This window comes from Periophthalmus magnuspinnatus, chromosome 22, assembly GCF_009829125.3.
Source record: "Periophthalmus magnuspinnatus isolate fPerMag1 chromosome 22, fPerMag1.2.pri, whole genome shotgun sequence".
Classification (NCBI taxonomy): domain Eukaryota; kingdom Metazoa; phylum Chordata; class Actinopteri; order Gobiiformes; family Gobiidae; genus Periophthalmus; species Periophthalmus magnuspinnatus.
The window spans coordinates 24871855-24894239 of NC_047147.1; the positions used below are offsets into that span (position 1 = coordinate 24871855).

General features: G+C 43.4%; 1 protein-coding gene across 1 annotated transcript in view; it reads left to right on the top strand.

Annotated features, from left to right (window-relative positions):
* The first annotated feature begins 2159 nt into the window (after positions 1–2159).
* The window catches only part of kcnh5b (potassium voltage-gated channel, subfamily H (eag-related), member 5b), an 84029-nt gene continuing 63803 nt past the window's right edge, over positions 2160–22385 (top strand). Inside the window, exons 1-4 of the mRNA XM_033987799.1 lie at positions 2160–2232; positions 13863–13986; positions 16918–17024; positions 19046–19174. Coding sequence (XP_033843690.1) covers positions 2160–2232; positions 13863–13986; positions 16918–17024; positions 19046–19174 — 433 coding nt within the window. The remainder of the gene's footprint in view (positions 2233–13862; positions 13987–16917; positions 17025–19045; positions 19175–22385) is intronic.

Genomic DNA, 22385 nt, shown 5'->3' on the forward strand with positions numbered 1-22385 from the left:
TCGACTTACGTCAAGGTTTAGTTCGTGACTTTGTTCAGACTAAACTATTGGTTTAGACCTGGTGTTGTCCTTGTTTAGCTTCATCCTAAACAAGTAACCCTCTCTCTGGCTCCTATCTTTTTAAGTTTATGTCGTAGCGACTGACGGGGACCAAAGAGACAGAACTCGGGGAACAGTTTAACAATGTTTATTTATAACATAAAATGTGCAAATGATAGTTGAAAGTAAGGTTATTTGTTAGGTCACTGGACCAAACCGGTTTAAGCTGGGACATGTGGAACGTAGAGTGAATGCGAAGAAAACCTAATTCCTAAATTAGGTTTAGGAATTAGGGAGTTAGAGGCAGAAGGAATGCCAAACTTGGGCCGTAAATTGCGTTCCTCGGTCCAAGTTTGGCGTCAGAGTGTGGTTACATTTGAGCAGGGTCCGGATGGTTTCTTCATGTTACCCAATGACAATTCTGTGGTGCGAAAACGCCCGATGTAGAGTTTGGTCCAGCCCCGAGTCTGATTGGTCCATGTTGGCCAGATCGTTCTGTCGTAACGGCTGACGGGGACCAAAGAGACAGAACTTGGGGAACAGTTTAACAATGTTTATTTACAGCTTATATCCTAAGTTTACTTCTCTCCAGCCGTCCCCTTGACTCCACACACACACTCACCTGCTCCCTCATGCTTTTGCTCTCCCTCCTCTCTCCCTCTACCCATCTCTTCTCCCTTCTCTCCCCTTTGTCATCCTCTGCTCTTTTATTCCCCCTCTCTTTCTCTCTCCCTCCATTTGTATATCCTCCTCTCTCTCTCTTCCTCCTTTCCCTCTTTCTCTCTTCCTCCTTTCCCTCTTTCTCTCTTCCTCCTTTCCCTCCCTCTCTCTTCCTCCCTCCCCCTCCCCCCTCTCTTTCTCTCTCTCCTCTTCTCTTTCTCCTCTCTCCCTCCCTTCCCCCCTCACCTCTCTCTCGCTATCTCTCTCTCCTCCCAATCTCTCTCTCTTTCCCCTCTCTTTCTCTCTCGCTATTTCTTTCTCCCCTCCCAATCTCTCTCTCTCTCCCTCCACCTTCTCCTTTCCCTCCCTTCCTCCCCTCGCTCCCTCTCTCCCCCCTCCTTCCTCTCTCTCACACACCTCTTTACTCTCTCTCTCTTTCCCTCCCTCTCTCTCACACACCTCTTTCCTCTCTCTCCCTCCCTCCCTCTCACAGACCTCTTTCCTCTCTCTCTCCCTCCCTCCCTCCCTCCCTCACACGCCTCTTTCCTCTCACTCCCTCTTCTTTCCCTCCCTCTCTCTCACACACCTCTTTCCTCTTCCTCTCTCCCTCCCTCTTCTTTCCCTCCCTCTCTCCCACACACCTCTTTCCTCTCTCTCTCTCCCTCCCTCTTCTTTCCCTCCCTCTCTCCCATACACCTCTTTCCTCTCCCTCTCTCCCTCTTCTTTCCCTCGCCCTCTCTCTCACACCCCTCCCTCCCTCCCTCTTCTTTCCTTCCCCCTCTCCCCCTCTCCCTCCCTGTTCTTTCCCTCCCTCTCTCACACACCTCTTTCCTCTTCCTCTCTCTTCTTTCCCTCCCTCTCTCTCTCACACATCTCTTTCCTCTCCCTCCCTCTTCTTTCCCTCCCTCTCTCACACACCTCTTTCCTCTCTCTCCCTTCCTCTCCTTCCCTCCCTCTCTCAGACACTTCTTTCCCCTCTCTTCCTTCCTCCCCTCCCTCTTCTTTCCCTCCCTCTCTCTCACACACCTCTTTCCTCTCTCCCTCCCTCTCTCTCACACACCTCTTTCCTCTCCCTCTCTCTTCTTTCCCTCCCTCTCTCTCACACACCTCTTTCCTCTCCCTCCCTCTTCTTTCCCCCTCTCACACACCTCTTTCCTCTCCCTCCCTGTTCTTTCCCTCCCTCTCTCTCACACACCTCTTTCCTCTTCCTCCCTCTTCTTTCCCTCCCTCTCCCTCACACACTTCTTTCCTCTCCCTCCCTCTTCTTTCCCTCCCTCTCTCTCACACACTTCTTTCCTCTCCCTCCCTCTTCTTTCCCTCCCTCTCTCTCACACTCTTCTTTCCTCTGCTCTCGCGCCTCTCCGTCAGTGCGTCGCGTGCAGCCGCTGGAGCTCGCGGTACCATGCGCTCTGGGTGCACACCGAGCAGCCTCAGCCTCAGCAGCCGGCCTCAGAAGCACGATGCCCGGCGGGAAACGCGGGCTGGTGGCGCCGCAGAACACCTTCCTGGAGAACATCGTGAGGAGATCCAGCGGTGAGTTTGTTTGGAGACGAGAAACCAGCGGATGTAACGAGGATTTACGGTCCGAAATATGGTTTTACGCACGAGCTTTTACGCGGATCTACCGGGTTATTTTTTGCCAATTTTGGAAACAATTTAATATTTGCTGTGTTTCTTGGACTAAAATCTTGCCTTGGATAAAACGCCTTCATCTGTGAAGACTACAACAGGTTTGGTTTTGAAGCGGTTTTAGGCCATGGAAAAGTTTGTGATCAGTCCGGTATTACATGTAACTCTGGACACAACTGAACAACTTATCGATCGAACTTGCAACGATTTACGAATTGATTTTTGTGAGAAACTTGCAAGTCTGCAGTCAATTAGAATCATTTAACCTTTAGATAATTTGTCCAGTCGTTTCTACGCATTCTGTGGTCAATAATAATAATCAAGTCAAATGTATTTATATAGAACATTTCAAATCAACCACAGCGCTGCATAAACAAAATGACTAGACTATAGGCTAAACCCAATGATCGGATTATTGTCAATAGTGATTTCATCTTTACATTAAAAAGACTATTTCTGATGTGATTTTACCTCTTGCATTTTCCTCAATAACGAGGCTTAGTCGAGCGCTGCGCGTAATTTTACGCACTATTATCGGGTGGTTAGGCCTAATTATGTTAATAGAAGCAATTACATTTTCTGAGTTAAATCTGGTTCAGGATGGCTAATACACTGTCTGGCAAAAAAAAAAAAAAAAAAAAAGTCATCTGGATTTAATTAAGCAAACATGTTGGGGTTGCTGCAGTTGGTCCGGTCTAGATTCAGCAACAGTCTGTGCTCAAAGAATGAGGTCAGCAGACACCTGAATATACTGAATGACCAGGTTATTCCATCAATGGATTTTTTCTTCCCTGATGACACGGGGCATATTCCAAGATGACAATGCCAGGATTCATCAGGCTCAAATTGTGACAGAGTGGTTCAGGAGCATGAGACGTCATTTTCACACATGGATTGTCCACCACAGAGTCCAGACCTTAACCCCATTGAGAATCTTTGGGATGTGCTGGAGAAGCTGCAGCGTCAGACTCCACCAGCATCAATGCAACATCTGAGTGAACAATTAATGCAACACTGGATGCAAATAAATGGTGTGACATTGCAGAAGCGAAATTGAAACAATGCCACAGTGAATGTGCCGTAATCAAAGCTGAAGGTGGAACAACCAAATATTTAGTGTGTGACCTTTTTTTTGTCCAGGCAGTGTGTGCAGGTTTTGTGTTAAACGTGTGAATGAAACAAAACACAGCTCCAGGTTTGTTTGTGACGAAGAAACAACATTAGAACAAAGATCAAAAATAGTGTAATATGGGCTCATTCATAATCTGATCTTCATGCTTTAATTTAAAGTGCAGTTATTGGTTGAAAATTGGACCCGCTGACTCTGAGGTTGGTGGTTCAATCCTTGTGGTGTCCTTGGGCAAGTAGGTTTAGATGAAAAACTGCAGCCACATCTCTGCCAGTCTGCCTCAGGGAAACTGTGGCCACAGACCAAATGATAAGTATCATTAATAATACTTGTGTTTTAGGTGTATGTCCAGGATGAGTCCTCTTTTTCTGATTTAGACTTGATTTAGTCCGACTGTAGTCCTGGTCTAGTCCAGGTTTAGGTCTGGGTTTAGTCCCAATGATGTGAGTTGTGTGAAAGTGTGACCACTTCTTCACTTTAGAGACTGGGTCAAAGTATAGGAGAGATTTTACTTTTCTAAACAAGGAAGGCAAGAAGAGAAAGAGAGGAAAAGAGAGAGAGAGAGACAGAGAGAGAGAGAGAGCTGAGAAAGAGGGAGGAGAGAGAGAGAGAGAGAAGAGGGAGAGACTGAGAGTCTCACTGAGGGGCCCTGGTCCAGTTTGGAGGTCACACTTTTCACACTGGTGCAGGAGACTCAGGGCTGACTCAAATCCCAACTGAAAACACACAACTAAAAGTCCTGGTTAAGTCCATGTTTAGTCTTGGTTTAGTCCTGATATACTCCTGGTTTAGTCCTGGTTTAGTCCTGGTTTAGTCCTGATATACTCCTGGTTTAGTCCTGGTTTAGTCCTGGTTTAGTCCTGGTTTAGTCCTGGTTTAGTCCTGGTTTAGTCCTGACACAGAAGCAGGTGTCTGGCATAGTCCTTTGGTCTCTATGTTTCTCATATCTCTGCTTAAGATGTGCTTTTTTGTCTCTGTTGTAAAGCTCCGTGACAGAGTCACGTGTCCATCACAGTGTGAGGCAGTTGAGTTTTAGTAACAATGCACCTGATTGGATGAAAGGAGCTTCTCTATTAGTTATTACCGAACCAAAACCTCTGTAAAATGTATATGTTTTTTCAGTCAGTTTTTGTATCTATATTTACAATATATTGCATATTATAATGGAAATTTATCTCAAGCCATTTAAAATCAAGTACAGGCCTTTTAAATAATGACAGAAACCAGAGACATTTCCATAACCCGGTTTGAAGAAGACTGAAGACGACCTAGAAACATGGAGTATTTTCTTAGAAAAAAAACTTTGGAATGAAATGCATTTATCCCTCTAGAATGTTGTGTAAAGCGAAATATGAATGATTAATGTTAAGGCAATAAACAGAAAGTCACATTCTCATGCAGAGCATTTTAAAGACAGAAAAAAGACAAAAACAATGATTTTTGGGGTGAATTTTTGTATTTATTTATTGAATGCATTTTGAATAAAGGTCACATGTCCTCTCAGAGAGTCGTTGTAATCCTCATTTGAATGGTCCATAGTAGAAAATGAATCGCAGGTTTCATCACCTCGACTTCAAAAGTGTCCAGGTGTTGACCTTTGACCCTTCTCTACCATGCCCTCCCAAACAAGTGACTCCTCTTCAAGGACGCACGGGCGCTGTCTAACAGGCCCTCTTCTTGGGCTTGTCCCATTTGGAAAAGAATCGGGCCAGACCAGTTCTGGGCCGGTTCCTGAAGGTGGTGAGGCGCATGTTCAGATGTTTCATGGCGTCCTGCTGGAACTCTGTGGGCTCTGGTCTTAAAGCCATCTTCAGGAGCTTACAGACAGAGCCGTATTCGTAAATTAAGTCTCTGGCTCCAGCTTTGCCCAGCTTCTTGATGTTCTTGGGTTTGAGGTAAACTCCATCTGGGATTCTGAACTGGTCCAGAGCCTTCTCCAGAGTCTCCACTACTGCGTCGTGGTAGGACCTCATTCTGGCTGGCAGCTTTTGGAGCAGTTTCTTGACTAGAGCGTGGATCACTAGGCTCTCCACTGAGCTCAGGGTTTGTGAAGCCTGAGGAGCTGCAGTGGGCTCTGGAGCTGAGGCTGGCTCTTCTGTCTGCAGCTTCTCACACTTATTTTCTACTATTAGGTCCTCTATAATTTGGGGCTCCACCTCCTCTGGGTTTGGCTCCTCTGCTGGAGTTTGGAGATGTTTTTGGACCTCCATTAAAGAGAGACTCTGGTCTCCCTCTGAGTTGCAATCGAGCTGTTCTTGACTCTCCTCTGGAACAGAATCCTCACGACTTTGTAGTTTCAGTCCAGTTTCTTCTGACGCTATGTTTTGCTCCTCTTCAGAAAGTCCAACTGTCTCTGGAGCTCTGGATGCAGGAGCTTCCCTGGATTCAGGAGCTGAGTCGAGATCTTTCATCAGTTCCTTTTCTAGATGTTCTGATTTTTGTGTTGCCTCTTGTTCTGGGTGCTCATCTAGACCTCCGTTGTCAGTCCAATCTCCATCAAAGGACTGCAGAAATCTGAGCTCTTCTTCAGTAAATTCTAAGCATTGAAGTTCCTGTCCATCTTCTTCCCCCAGTTCCTCCTCTGAAAGTCCAAGTATCTCTAGAGCTTGAGTGGACTCTGCAGCTAACACTGGTTCTGGGTTCTGGTCCTCCTCTGGACTCTCCACTGGACGGTATTCATCCTCTGGAGTTTGTAGCTTTTCTGCTTCCACTTGGTCCTGGGTCTCAGTCGGAGTTTCTAGGTCCTCTGAGTTTTCCACTGGACCTTTGTGGAAGTCTGGTGTCTCATCCGGAGTTTTGGCAGGTTTCTCCTGGAGCAGGTCCTTCTCTGGGACTGTGAAGCCCATCATGAGAAGCAGTGCAGTGGACGCGCTCCTCTTGGCCTCCTTCTTTGAGCGACCGGAGCCAGAGGCGGTGTACTGGTCCAGGGACACCTCCATAGTAAACACCCAGCTGCCGTTCACTAGTTCCCCGCTCACCGTGCGATACTCGGGGGGCTTCTCTCTGCGGATCATCTGCAGCTCGGACAAGCGAGTGCTGGGGTCCTTCTCCAGACGGAAGTCTGGAAGGATGTGAGCAGGTAGAATGCATCTGCTCTCTTGGGCTGAAGCTGTTTGGTTTGGAGTCTGGTTCTCCAGAGTGTTTTCCTGTTCAGGAGCAGGTTCTGCTGTGGTCTGAGGAGCAGGTGGGGCCAGGTCCTCCTCTGGGACTGTGTAGCCCATCATCTGGAGCAGAGCTGCAGTTGCTCTCCTCCTGGCCTCCTTCTTGGAGCCTCCTTTTCCCACCGCAGTGTACTGGTCCAGGGACACCTCCATGGAGAAGACCCATTGGTCGCCGGCCACCATGCCCTCCAGCAGGCGATACTGGGCGGGCGGGTGTTTCCGGGCCATGAGCAACTCGGACAGGCGAGTGCATGGGTCTTTGCCCAGACCGAAGTCTGGACGGCTGTGGGGCTGGACGTCAGTGTCCCCGTCAGCGTTGACCTGGTTCTTGTTTGCGTCCAGTAGCCTTAGGACCAGGACACAGGCCCGGGTCTTGGCTTCCCTCCTGTTGGGCCCGTGCACTTCTCCCCACAAGTTCCCGACAGAAGCACGAACGATAAAGATGGTGCGGGAGTCTCGTTCCAGGGTGGACTCCGTGAAGTTCACGGGCAGACCCAGTGTGTATGCCACGGAGTACAGCCGTTTGATGATTGGCATGTAGCTACGCGCGGCCATGTTGAAGCTGTGTGTGTACAGTGGAGTAGAGAGATTCAAAGTCTTTGGTGAAGTGCTGTCTCGATCTGAGCTGCGTCTCCGACAAAGGTTTGGTTCAAAATGAAGATATCTGAGCTGTGTCTCCACTACTACAAATCACGATGGGAATCCCGGTGATGTCACACAGCAGTTTGTGACATCACCATCACCATGACATCCACCATCTCCACGGTGACGGCAGCTCTGAGGAGTTCTAGAATGTTGGAAAATGTGCAAATTAAATAAAAACAAATATATTGGACAGAGCCATTTAAAATGAATAAAGACTTTTAAAATTATTTTTATCAGTTAATTTTATTTACTCAAGTGGAAGCAATAAGTAATTCAACCGTTTGTCAAAGTAGTTGCCTGGTCCCGATTAATGTGTGTGTGTGTGTATGTATATATATATATATATATATATATATATATATATATATATGCATTTTTATGGTTTCTAAAAACACAGTGGAGCACTTCCCATATTACCACATGACATCACAAGGTGGAACAGAGAGAGAGTTTGAAAGAGGAACTCAGCCTAAATACACTGCTTGGCCAAAAAAAAGTCATCTGGATTTAACTAAGCAAATATGTTGGGGTTGCTGCAGTCGGTCAGGTCTAGGTTCAGCAACTGTCTGTGCTCAAAGAATGAGGTCAGCTGACACCTGAATATACTGAATGACCAGGTTATTCCATCAATGGATTTTTTCTTCCCTGATGACACGGGGCATATTCCAAGATGACAATGTCAGGATTCATCAGGCTCAAATTGTGACAGAGTGGTTCAGGAGCATGAGACGTCATTTTCACACATGGATCGTCCACCACAGAGTCCAGACCTTAACCCCATTGAGAATCTTTGGGATGTGCTGGAGAAGCTGCAGCGTCAGACTCCACCAGCATCAATGCAACATCTGAGTGAAAAATTAATGCAACACTTGATGGAAATAAATCAAACAATGCCACAGTGAATGTGTGCTGTAATCAAAGCTAAAGGTAGAACAACAAAATATTATGATGTGTGAACTTATTTATGTTTGGTGGCGACTTTTTTTTTGACCAGGCACTGTATATTGTCAGTTATACGAGCTCAACCTAGACTTGGTTTAACCAGTCCAGATCTAATTGTCGCCCATTACCCAAATGAAATGTGTGGAAAACTCAAAACCAGGCCTAACAGTTTCTTGCGATATTGTGAATGTTGTTTTGAAGAGTTTATAGTTCACAATAACCATGCAACATAAGGAGCTGCCAAACATGAAAATGAAACAAAGATATATTTCTGCACTTTTGTGGGTAATTATACTCATTTCATACTCAAACCTCAATTGATACGTTGCAATTGATATAATCAACAGTCTCTGGGGGTGTGATGCTAACTGTAAGCACTGTTCTGTCTGAAGCTCTGTTACTCACATTAAACTAATCTGAGCTGCGACTCAGATTAAAGCCTAAAAAAAAATAAAAATTAAAAAAAAAACTATAAAGATTGACTACACCAGGTGAGCTGATTTGTGCCGTTAAACAAGTTCCTCTCAAATAACATTAGTCACAAGCTAGCTAGCGTTAGTCAACAGTTTTTCAGTTAGTCTCTCTCATCTTTTTGTTGAAAATCAAACTCCTGAAGCTCGTGCTGATCACAGGCTCCTGAAAATGTGCTATTTAAATCCATTTTGTGTTTTTTCTTGAGTTTTCAGGTGATTTTAAAAGTTTTTGTCAGTGTTTGCTGATGTGTGCATTGTGTCACCATGGTAACTGCTGAACATTCCTCCATAGACATGCATGCACGTGTTCACATGTGTGCACATGTTCTAGAGTAGTAGTAGTCTAGATTTCCGCTGGACATAATATCAAGGAATCGTATCAGGATACAATGTGATTGACATATATAGTTTTGTCAGTATCACCTTAGGTTCTGTTTTTCTGATTTTATGCTGCTGCTTTTTCTGTAACATTTGTGCGTTTTTTACATCTTATTTATTTAAACTAATTTGTTGTTTATTGTGTTGTGGCAGATGCCCTCCCGTGTGATGCTGTGGTGTGTTTGGATAAATACAGTGGGAGAATTGATCTTGTCACTGATAGAAATGATCAGGGAAACATTTGTGAATATACTGAGGCTCTTTCTCCATGCGACAGTGGGGACGTGTATTTGAGACTTGCCCGAGGCTCCGGTCTGGACCCGGGGGCAGACCTCAGGTCAGACTGGACCTGACTCTAATTGGACCAAAGATGTTGCACTGTAAAAATGTCCACATATGTCTGATAGAGCTACAGTGACAGTCAGACATGGATCAGAGCTGTATTTTCCTCATTTTGATCCTGGTTTAGTGCTGGTTGAGTCCTAGTTTAGTCCTGGTTTAGTATTGGTTTAGTCTTGGTTTAGTTCTGGCTTAGTCCTGATGTAGTCCTGGTTTAGTCCTGTTTTAGTCCTGTTTTAGTCCTGGTTTAGTCCTGGTTTAGTCCTGACTCAGTCCTAGTTTAGTCCTGGTTTAGTTCTGTCTTAGTCCTGGTGTAGTCCTGGTTTAATCCTGGTTTAGTCCTGGTTTAGTGTTGGTTTAGTTCTGTCTTAGTCCTGGTGTAGTCCTGGTTTAATCCTGGTTTAGTCCTGGTTTAGTCTTGGTTTAGTTCTGGCTTAGTTCTGGTGTAGGTCTGGTGTAGTCCTAGTTTAGTTTTGGTTTAGTTTTGACTTAGTCCCGGTTTAGTCCCAGTTTAGTTTTGGTTCGGCCCTGGTTTAGTCCTGTTTTAGTTCCGGTTTAGTCCTGGTCCAGTCCTGGTTTAGTCCTGTTTTAGTCCTGTTTTAGTCCTGTTTAAGTCCTGGTTTAGTTCTGATTCAGTCTTGGTTTAGTTCTGGCTTAGTCCTGGTGTAGTCCTGGTTTAATCCTGGTTTAGTCCTGTTTTAGTCCTGGTTTAGTCCTGGTTTAGTCTTGGTTTAGTTCTGGTTTAGTCCTGATTCAGTTCTAGTTTAGTCTTGGTTTAGTTCTGGCTTAGTCCCAGTTTAGTCCTGGTTCAGTCCTGGTTTAGTCCTGGTTCAGTCCTGGTTTAGTTCTGGTTCGGTCCTGGTTTAGTCCTGTTTTAGTCCTGTTTTAGTCCCGGTTTAGTCCTGGCCCAGTCCTGTTTTAGTCCTGGTTTAGTCCTGGTCCAGTCCTGTTTCAGTCCTGGTTTAGTCCCAGTTTAGTCCTGGTTCAGTCCCGGTTTAGTCCTGGTCCAGTCCCGTTTTAGTCCTGGTTCAGTCCCGGTGTAGTCCTGGTTCAATCCCGGTTTAGTCCTGTTTAGTCCCGGTTCAGTTCTGGTTCAGTCCCGGTTCAGTCCTGGTTCAGTCCCGGTTCAGTCCTGGTTCAGTCCCGGTTCAGTCCTGGTCCAGTCCCGGTTCAGTCCTGGTCCAGTCCCGGTTCAGTCCTGGTCCAGTCCCGGTTCAGTCCTGGTCCAGTCCCGGTCCAGTCCTGGTCCAGTCCCGGTCCAGTCCTGGTCCAGTCCCGGTTCAGTCCTGGTTCAGTCCCGGTTCAGTCCTGGTCCAGTCCCGGTTCAGTCCTGGTTCAGTCCCGGTTCAGTCCTGGTTTAGTCCTGGTTTAGTCCTGGTTCAATCCTGCTTCTATTCAAAATGTTTCATAATTGTCTCTTCATTAAGGGTCTCCTCATGTGGCTTTCTCTCATTTACATTTGTGCTGAGTCATATTTACACCTGAAAATCTGCTGAGTCATGGTTTAATTAATCAGTAAATATAATGCACGTTTGTGGCAGAGTGGTTATTCTGCCTCCCCCCTCTGACCAGGAGGTTGTGGGTTTGACTCCTGATCTCTGAGTGGAGTGTGTATGATCTCTCTGTGTCTTTATTTAGTCCTGGGATAGACCGGGCTATAATCCTGGTTTAATTCTGGTTCATCCCTAATTTAGACCTTGTTTAGTCCTGATCCAACATCGTAATATCTTTCGGTCTTAGTGTTTTGTTGTTATAGCATTCTTAAAACAAAAGAAATAAAACCTGTTATTGTCCTAACCACAGAAATATTGAATTTGAGCTGCTCCTTTCTGTAAAAACCTCTCCCTCTTCTGTCTTGTCCACCTAACCCTTGCTTTACCCACGGGCGGCCATTTTGGCTCGGACGTGGCAGTAATTGGTCTGAGATGAAAGAGGAAAGGAGGAAACTGCCTGGGTCTGTGTCAGCGCTTGGATTCAGTGTAGATTTGCTCAGAGGAGAGATGGTCATTAGATAATAGTCTGAATCGGCTGTTTCCTTTCACAGTCTGACCCCCGTAAACCGCGTCTCCCACAATGCTTCGCTGCCATGTTCATTTAATGGTTCGACTTCGATTGAGTTCCACCACTTCTGCCAATTTATAGTATTTTTATAGAGTAGATGATGGATTTCAAAGTCATTATAGCACTACTCCTGCTTCGTCTAACTGCTGCGTGGGCCAAATTGGCAAAAGAATATATATTTTCTTTCAAATTAAATATTTTTTGTAGTCCATCAGGAATGTGCTGAAATGTGTCTGTGAATTACTTGGTTGAGGTTCAGGTATTGCACAAAAGTAAACTGAACTGTAAAATTAAGGACAAAACTGTAAATATATATTGTTTTGTAATTTTTCCTGTGCAGAGTATGTAACCTGTTGGTCTCCATGGAGATGGTATTACTTTTCCTGCAATATTCCACAGTCTGGCATAAACTTATCTATGTACAATTTATGCCAATACAGGGGTTTTCATTGCCAAACCTTGAAAAATGTGCATTCTTACTGTGAGTAGGGTTGCCTCTCCTATCTAGATCTAACAGTTTTGATTCTAGTTTTAGTATTGATTAGAATCTGATGTTCGACACTTTTGACAACCCTAAAACTAATACTACAACTAGTATTACTGCTGCTTCTTTCATACACCGATACAAACACAGAGCTCAAACACAGAGGGAAAAGTGAAGGAGGAGCAACACGTGGAGAAAGAGTGCAGTGAGCGTTACATTGGAGAAACTAAACAGCCGATCCATAAAAGAATGAACCAACACAGTACTTCTCCATCTCAAAGACACTGACCACTCCTTTGAAGATAGTGAGATCTTAACCAGAGAAAAGAAATGGTTTGAGGGCGGAGTTAAAGAAGCTATTTTTGTTAGGAAAGAGAATCCTTCCTTAAAGAGAAATGGGGGCCTTAGACATCATCTATACCCATCTATAACTCCATCCTCAGACCCAAAACAAAGAGAACAATAGAGCTAGACAGGATGCTAATAGACGTGAAATCACTCATTAGAGGTTTGAATGACTATGCTAAGACTCAGGCACAGTGCACACTTAGTGTAGCTCAGTAGACCTAGCCTACAAACAAAAACTGTAAACAATAGCTGAAGAAGTGGCTTGGATGAGCAGGCAAACTACAACTTTTTGTCCAGTTGACATATTTTCTTTTTCTTTTGCTATGGATCAGACCTGGATGACTGAGGGATTGCACAGATACCATACAGCTATAGTGTATTTAGAAAATAAATCACATTAGTGACTTTAGCCCCCCCTGCAGTTTGATCTGGCCCTGCTAATGTCCGTCAGTGCTCCTTTAATGACTCCCATAAAGCTGCATTGATCCCTCTTCCAGTCTGTGTAAGTATAAATATAGTCTGTCTGTGTCTGTGTGTCAGAGTGCCTCTGACTCTGATCACTGCTCTGGGTAAATACACTTTTGATCTCCTTCATCCTCTGAGCATCTCTGCTCAAAACAGGGACATATCTTTGCAACTTAAATGAGATTTTAACTGTTTTTTGTTCATTGTTGGCCAATTCAGTTTGGTATTTTGAGAGATCCATGTGTGTTTGACTGATCCTGGATTGGACTGGATCCAGCTCAGAAAAAATATTAAACCTAATTATCTGCAATTTATTTTATCACAGGTGTTTTATTACATCATAAACAACTTTAAAAACATGCATTTGTACTGTGGGTGGGCTCACCTTTCCACAGATCTGTCCTGTAACTTGGCCTGGACATGTCATTTGCTCATCTCCACTGCTGAGCAAGATCCTTCAAAAAAAGTAATTAGTTATAGTTATTCATTACTTCTCTCCCAAAGTAATTGTGTTACTGATGAAAGTAACTAATTATCAGATAAAGTAACTATTAAATTACAAAAAAATCCTCAAAAATACACCTCAGCTGTTGAAAAGCTGAGGTGTAAGTTCTATTCAGCCTTATTTGTCCTGTACAAAAAATCACCAAATCCATCCAGAGCAGTTTTATAAACTATCCTCCCCCACAGAGCTCAAAACACCAACGTGGACTCACAACTGCACAGTCACAACACAGAGACAAGCCACTGTCCACTTCACACAACAGACTGTGGACAAGCAACATTTACCAAACGCACAGACATCAGAACAAAGAGACATCAAAGAGTCGCCAAATAATGATGTATATCCATAAAATCCACAAGAATCTGCATATTTCCTCCTGTGTGTTGAAAATAGCCTAGAGCTGCTTCTGATTGGTCGCCTTTAAAGTCACTGTCTCTAATCTGTCGCTTTGGTCTTGTTTACTTGTTTACTACTTTACACTACTTTATACTGACTGGTAAAAGTAACGGTGTTATACTTAAATGGACAAGCAGGATTGTCCAGCAGAAGTTACTCAGTGCATCTTCAACATTTTCTGAGCTGTTGTGTCTGTTGTTTTTCCCAGAGACGAGCTTCCTCCTGGGGAACGCTCAGATTGTGGAGTGGCCCGTCGTCTATAGCAACGATGGATTCTGTAAACTGTCCGGGTTCCACAGGGCAGAGGTCATGCAGAAGAGCTCCACCTGCAGGTAAAATACTCAACTGCAACATATGTACTGTAAAACCAACTGCCTGGGCTAAACCAGGGCTAAACCAGGGCTAAACCAGGACTAAACCAGGACTAAACCAGGGCTAAACCAGGGCTAAACCAGGGCTAAACCAGGACTAAACCAGGGCTAAACCAGGACTACACCAGGACTAATCCAGGACTAAACCAGGACTGAACCAGGACTAAACCAGGACTACACCAGTACTAAACCAGGACTAAACCAGGACTAAACCAGGACTAAACCAGGGCTAAACCAGGGCTAAACCAGGACTAAACCAGGACTACACCAGGACTAAACCAGGACTGAACCAGGGCTAAACCAGGACTAAACCAGGACTACACCAGGACTAAACCAGGACTGAACCAGGGCTAAACCAAGGCTAAACCAGGACTAAACCTGGACTAAACCAGGACTACACCAGTACTAAACCAGGACTAAACCAGGACTAAACCAGGTCTAAACCAGGACTACACCAGGACTAATCCAGGGCTAAACCAGTACTCAACCAGGACTACACCAGGACTAATCCAGGGCAAAACCAGGACTAAATCAGGACTACACCCGGACTAAACCAGGGCTAAACCAGGGCTAAACCAGGGCTAAACCAGGACTAAACAAGGACTAAACCAGGACTAAACTAGGACTAAATCAGGACTAAACCAGGGGCTAAACCAGGACTACACAAGGACTAAACCGGGGTTAAACCAGGACTAAACCAGGACTAAACCAGGACTACACCAGGATTAATCCAGGGCTAAACCAGTACTCAACCAGGACTACACCTGGACTAAACCAGGGCTAAACCAGGGGCTAAACCAGGACTAAACCAGGACTAAACCAGGGCTAAATTAGAACTAACCCAGGACTAAACCATGACTAAGCCAGGTCTAAACCAGAGGTAAACCAGGACTAAATTAAGATTAAACCAGGGCAAACCAGGAGAAAACCAGGACAAAACCAGGGCTAAAACAAGACCAAAACAAGACCAAAACAAGAGCTCCTGTTTAGATTGTGACCAGATATTTTCAGAGGTAAATTGTACTTTACTACATGTTAACATATATGACAATTTTTTGTTACTAACTTTCCCAAAACTTAAACAAAACTGAAATCATTTTGTAATGTGGGAATCTGGGGCTGTTTCAGAGACACTTTTATGAGTTCCACTTTAAATGGTGCCATTAAAAACACATTACTCTGAGAGGGGCCTAAGGCATAATGTGTGTGTAAGTGTATATACTGTGTGATATGTGATATATGTGAGTCTGCTCTGAAACAAGGCTGTGTTTAACAAGACAAAGTAACAAGAAGCAAAAACCAGGATTCATCAAAATGTGCGGAAACTGATTTTTTATTTTCATATTGTCCATCCCTCATTTATTTTTATTTTTATATATATATATATAATTACAATAAAATACGTATTAAAGAGGTGGTATTTTACTTTTATTGAGTATTAAAGAGGAGGTATTTTACTTCTAAGGGGTATTAAAGAGGGAACAACATTATAAAACCATTTTGTATAATACCCTCTCTTTAAGATAGTGCTCATTTTCATCATGTTAAACCAAATGGGCTGAACTTTGGGAAAACTCAAAATGATCTGTTTCGTAACTGAGGTTCAGGGGTTACAGCATTCGCCCATCAACCTAAAGGTCTGGGGGGTTTATCCAGGGTTTTTGTTCTTGTCTTCAGATCGTTTATTTTAATAGATTCTTTTTTCAGACCAAGTTTTAGTTTGTTTTTCATACCTGACAGTTTCAGCTGCTCATTAGCCACACCAGGGTTTGCTGCTCCCATGATATAATGTTGTTCTCTCATCAAAAACATGTCTACAAATTCACAAACCTGATGTGATGTGCAGTAGTTTCATTAGCGAGATGCACACGGACTGTGTTGTGACAGCTCTGTGAAGGGGGAGGGACTTAGCACAGAGAGCAAATGGAGGGAGGCGTCAAAAACAAAACAGAAACTTATAAAACATGTTAATATGTTGTTTTTGAATATAGGATTTTCAAAACAATAAAAGGAAACAGTGATATAAATATGTCACGTGTTACAGTTAATATCCCATGGAAGTAAATACCTCCTCTTTAATACCCCTTAGAAGTAAATACCTCCTCTTTATTACCCCTTAGAAGTAAATACCTCCTCTTTAATACCCCATAGAAGTAAATACCTCCTCTTTAATACCCCTTAGAAGTAAATACCTCCTCTTTAATACCCCTTAGAAGTAAATACCTCCTCTTTAATACCCCTTAGAAGTAAATACCTCCTCTTTAATACCCCTTAGAAGTAAATACCTCCTCTTTAATACCCCTTAGAAGTAAATACCTCCTCTTTATTACCCCTTAGAAGTAAATACCTCCTCTTTAATACCCCTTAGAAGTAAATACCTCCTCTTTATTACCCCTTAGAAGTAAATACCTCCTCTTTAATACCCCTTAGAAGTAAATACCTCCTCTTTAATACCCCTTAGAAGTAAATACCTCCTCTTTAATACCCCTTAGAAGTAAATACCTCCTCTTTAATACCCCGTAGAAGTAAATACCTCCTCTTTATTACCCCTTAGAAGTAAATACCTCCTCTTTAATACCCCATAGAAGTAAACCTCCTTTTTAAGACATTCATTGGTTACAGCGTCCTCCAACCTGAAGGTCTGTGGTTTGATATATGAGTTCAGGCCAGTCCATTATGCCGCTGTGTCCTTTGGCAAGGCACTTCTCCACCTCGCCCATGTGTCAGTGCGATGTACGAGATGATCATTGTAGTAGTGCGCCGCAATGTAAAGTAATTTGAATATCACGTTTACATTATTGTCATAAAAGTGAATAAATACATGACTTGTGTTTTTGTCCAAAGTGTAATTTCTTGTCTGTTTTGTTCTAACCCGCTTCTTTCTCTCCTCAGCTTCATGTACGGCGAGCTCACAGATAAAAAGACCATCGACAAAGTGCGTGAGGCGTTTGATAACTACGAGTCCGACTGCTTTGAGATCCTGCTGTACCGAAAGAATCGTGAGTCACCGCTCTGTGTCTGTGCCAGGGTTTCAAACTGCGGGACAAAAAACAAAAAACAAAACAAACAAACACAATCTTAACAAAAGGTCTTAGTTCAGCACCATGGACAGCTCCTCTCATCATGGACAATATATTGATGTTAATAACTTATAATTCATGGCAGTTTATAGAACTTACTGTATGTTTACACGATCGTCATAAAAAGAGCTCATTTTATTATACTTGAGAATATACATTTAGCTATTTTACATTTGAAAAAAGTGAATTTGCAAACTACTACACGGCCAATGCCAATCACCTGTCAGAAATGAAATGAAAGCTGTAAACTAAAAAACGTTTTAAACTTTCAGCAACACTCAAATCAAGATTAATATTCTCAATTCAAATGTCTTTAAGTTAGAGGTAGCTGCGTTTCCTCTCTCGTCTCTTTCTGCCCTCTCTCTGTCTCGCCCTCTCTTCCCTCCCTTCCTCCTCTCACCCCCTTCTCCTCCTCCCTTTCTGTCTCCTATCATTCTCACCGCAAGCCCTCTTTCAGTTTGTCTTCTCCCTTTCTCTCTCTCTCTCTGTCTGAATCTTTTTCCCTCTCTCTCCTTTCTCCGGCTTCTCTCTCTTTCTCTTTTCTCCTTTCCTTTCACGCTCTCACCCTCTCGTTCTCACCCACCCTTCTCTTTCTCTTTCTGCTCTCTTTCTGTCCTCTCCATTCTTTCACTGTCTCCTTTTCGCTCTTCTCTCTTTCTCTTTCTGTCTCTGTTCATTTTATTGTCCTTTCTTGTAGCGTCTGGCGGTCCGTCAGCACTTTTCAGGATTGATCTTGGTGTTTTTGCAGTGTTGGTGGATTGATTAGTTTGATTCATTTTACAGTGCATTGTGGGGGAGCGGTGCGTTTAAGGTCTTATTTTAGAGTGGGGTTTTCTGCTGATGGGGCTGTCCTGTTGGCACACGGACGCACATTTACACAGTTACACACATTTACACACAGTTACACACAGTTACACACAGAGACTTTCTGCTGTAAAAAACACCATTGTGTTTTATAGGATCAGGGTAAAAGATCCTTATAGTAACTGTTCTTTCAATGCACTCTCCTCTCAGCAAAAAGGTCTCAGGTTCAATTCCAAGACTGTTTCTTTAAAGTTGCATTATGTAACTTTCCTTGTCTCCATGGAGATGTTATTGCCTTACCTGAAATGTTACCCAGTGTGACATTGACCTAACATATCTTGCATTTATTGAATTGCAGGATTTTTATTGCTCTAAAAGACCTTGAAAAACATGGATTCTTACTGTGAGCCGGGTCCTCAGATCTGACCTGTAACTTGGCCTGGTGGTGTCTATGTTTAAGTTTAATGCCATACTGTGGAACATTCTAGGCAAAGCTGTAACATGTCCATGGAGACAAGCAGGTGGCAGACCTTCCACCAGAAAAATTACCTTGTGCAGCTTAAGGTTAAGATACATTTTATTGTCCACATACAATTATATCAGTGTCTGTGGGTTAAACCTGCATTTGACCCATCCTCCAGTGTCTGTGGGTTAAACCTGCATTTGACCCATCCTCCAGTGTCTGTGGTTAAACCTGCATTTGACCCATCCTCCAGTGTCTCTGGGTTAAATCTGTCAGGAGCAGTGGGACCCGTCTTCAGATGTTGAGCTGGTCTTGGTCAGGACCTCAGCTGGAGGATTTGACGGGTTTCAACTTTCTGTTAATAGGCGCCATTTTGAGGACATTTCACCCGTCAAAAGATGTAGTGTTTTGTTTTTAATTGGTAATTGCTCATTGCGGTATGAGGGATACCCAGCACCTTAACTCACTGACCAGGCCTTATCTTGAACCAGTACCCAGATCTTTACTTTTTTCCTGCCAGCTTTAAAGTTGGGTCAAATGCAGAGGACACATTTAACAATTCAAAAGTGAATCATAATGCAGTTTTTAAAATATCCCAGATTAGACCAGGATTAGACCAAAGTATTTAAAGAGAGTTGACCCTGACCCTGCCCAATCTGTGTCCTATCTACAGGAAGTCCAGTGTGGTTCTACATGCAAGTGGCTCCCATCAGAAACGAGAACGACAAAGTAGTTCTGTTCCTCTGCACGTTTAAAGACATCACTCTGTTCAAGCAGCCAATCGAGGACGAGAACACCAAAGGTAAGAACTACTGTTACTTTTACTGCTGCTACTACTGTTGTTACTACTACTACTACTACTATGACTGCTGCTACTACAGTGACTATTTTAATTCCACTACTGTTAGTATTACTACTTCACTAGTTTACTACCACTGCCACAACAACCTTGCTACTGCCTGATCTTCTCTGATCTCTGAAGCTAAGCAGAGCCGGGCGCTGTGCCGTAGGGGGCAGCAGTGGCTCTAGTGCAAACTGTTGCTGTGTCCTTAGGCAAGACACTTTACTGACATTGCCTTGTGTGATTGAAGAATGAACTTGGAGGTGTCTTTGGGTGTTGTAAAAGGTGTAAATTCAGTGCACATTGTTGGAGCTGAGGTTAAGTTGCCAACAACCTGGTGTGGAAGTGAATCGATTATAACCTTTAAAAAATGCAAAATACTAGGATTTATTTTATGAATGTGCAGAATGTACAGTCTGCATTTACTGTATAGATTTAATGATTAGCGTTTCATTTTTCAGTAAAAATACATTTCTTGTTTACGTAAAGCTGAATTTGAAGGTGAAGTGTCGTTACCCATCAGTGACATGCTGACAGCAGTACTGCGCAGTACTGATGGATAGTAGCCTGTACAGCAGAGTAATATAGTATATGAAGTTTAGCCTGTGGGTTTAAAGGACCTTTGACTGCTCCAAGTGACGATAATATAACATCACAACATCTGTACGTGTTTGTATCACTGAGCATGAAATGGACAATGTACAAGGAAATATACAAAGATAGAACATTTAATAAACATTTAAAGTCTCTGAACCTCAGTTCTACTGTCGTAAAAACATTCTGAACATCCTAATTATTCACAGAGATGAGTTTATAAGAACTTTTAACAACTCCAGAGTAGGGTTTTGCCATCATAGTCATGCTAACAACAACTAGAATGCTAATACATGATTATCGGGCAGTAAATTGCTTTATTATTAGATACACACAGTACACAGTGGACTTAGACTGGGACAAGACGAGTTTTGCACAAGTACATGGAGAAAAAATCATGCACATGCCCTTTAAGTGAGGATTTGTAATAATTTACTTGGTTGAAAATATTTATACTCACAATCAGGTTTCCAGTGATCTGTACTAGTGTGAGATGGAGGCAGGTCAAATGTCTCTAGTTAATCTGCAGACGTTGTGGTGTGTCAGATGCCCTCCCAGACGTTGTGGTGTGTCAGATGCCCTCCCAGACGTTGTGGTGTGTCAGATGCCCTCCCAGACGTTGTGGTGTGTCAGATGCCCTCCCAGACGTTGTGGTGTGTTTGGATAAATACAGCGGGAGAATGAACCTTGTCACTGATAGAAATAGTCAGAAAGAACATTTGTGGGTTTGACTTTGGAGACAGGCTAACCACTCTGCCACAGTAACACAGGGAGGACATGAGTCTGAGTGTGATGTTTGATTTGAAAAGTGGAAGGTCAAAGGTCAAACATGGCCAGAAGGAGATTCTGTTGTGACACAAACATGAAATGCAGCATGACACAGACAGATGAGACGAGCAGAGCCAGTCGCAGTCTAAAGGTCTCTACTGTCTGATAATCAGGAAGTGTGCGACGGTACGCTCTGGTCTCTGAAAGTCGTGAAAAGTGCTTATAAACTCATTGTGGTGAATAATTAGGATGGTCTGAATTCATAAGATAAATGAGGTGTAACTTTGGACATGCATGGGACCCGGAATATGCTTGTCCAATACTTTATGAAGATGTGCGCCTGGTCACTGACGAGTTCAGATGGGTGTGATTGACAGGTGCATTAACCAATCAGGAACATGCATGGTCCAAAACTAATATGGCTGTTTACAAGGAAAAAATGAACTAGTTCTGCTTTTCATGTTTTTAACACAGTAAAAATCAGGTACAGCGCCTCTTTAAGGATTGAACAGGGACACAGATCACTGAATCAAAAAATACTGATACCCCCATACTGATAAATTGATTTCTAAAGAATTGATTCCCACTGAGACCTGTCATTGTGTCCTTAGGCAAGACACTTTGACACACCAACATTGCCTAGTGTGAGTGTTGGAGATCTGAGGGGCCTATTAAGAGCCCACAGGGAGGGCATCTGACACACAGGGACATTTCAGAACATGTTTGTAGAGGTTTAAGCTACAGGGTTAGCAGCTTTTACACAGAATGAGAGCCCATGGAGACACAGGGAGGGCATCTGGAAGGCTTAGGACCTTATATCTCCTAAACAGCTGTAGTCTGTGATTTGCTCTAAGCCTTTAATTTCGCTGAATGTTTGAATTGCGTCAATCTCAGAATTCATGTGGAACTGACCGTCCTGTTGCTTTTCTGAATGTGCAGAGCGTGAGAGTACATGACGTAATCACCTCTTTGTTGTATCGATGGACTCCTTTTAGAGAATAAAGCTTTGACTGTTTTTCAATGAGTGACGCAGAGCTCAGGTTTTGTTCAATATTTGACACTAGGATTTGATTTGAGCATAGAAATATAAAATTGTGATAATGATTTAGATGAAAATGAAGTTATAAAATGAGAAAGATAGGTGCATTTTACTTGTATGGGGTATTAAAGAGGGAGTAGTTTACTTTTATGAGGTATTAATTGCTAACACATTACATATTTATATCACCATGTTGCCAGGGCTCAGGAGAGATCACTAGATTACTCAAACATGCCTGGGCGACACCTCTTCAGTTTTTGAAGAGGTGGGTGAAGTGTCTTGCCTAAAGACACAAAAACAGAATAATATAATATGGGAGTTTTAAACTGGTCTTTGCTCCTTGTTGAGCCTCAGGTCTCGAGTCGTTGAGCTGTGAGACTCTTTTATTGACTTGTCCTGCTCCAGCACTCCCTCCTCCTCCTCCTCCTCATCCTCTCTATCCTCTTCTCTCTCTGTCCCCCCGCCTGCCTACCCTCTCACCCCCTCTCTCCCTTTCTTTATCTCATCCCCTCATCCCTCTACCTTTTTATCTCTCTCACACTCCCTTCTCTGTTTCTCCCCCCCTACCCTATCCACCCCTTCTTTTCCTCTCCCTCTTTCGCCCTCCTCCTCTCCAGTCCTTACATCTCTCCCTCCTCCCCTCTTTTTCTCTTCCTCCTCTTCCCCATTTCCTATTCCTCTCTCTGTCCATCCTTTCCTCCTTCTCTCTCTCCCTTACTCTAAGATTCTCTTACTTCTCTGTACCGCCTCTCCCTATCCCTCCCCCCTTAA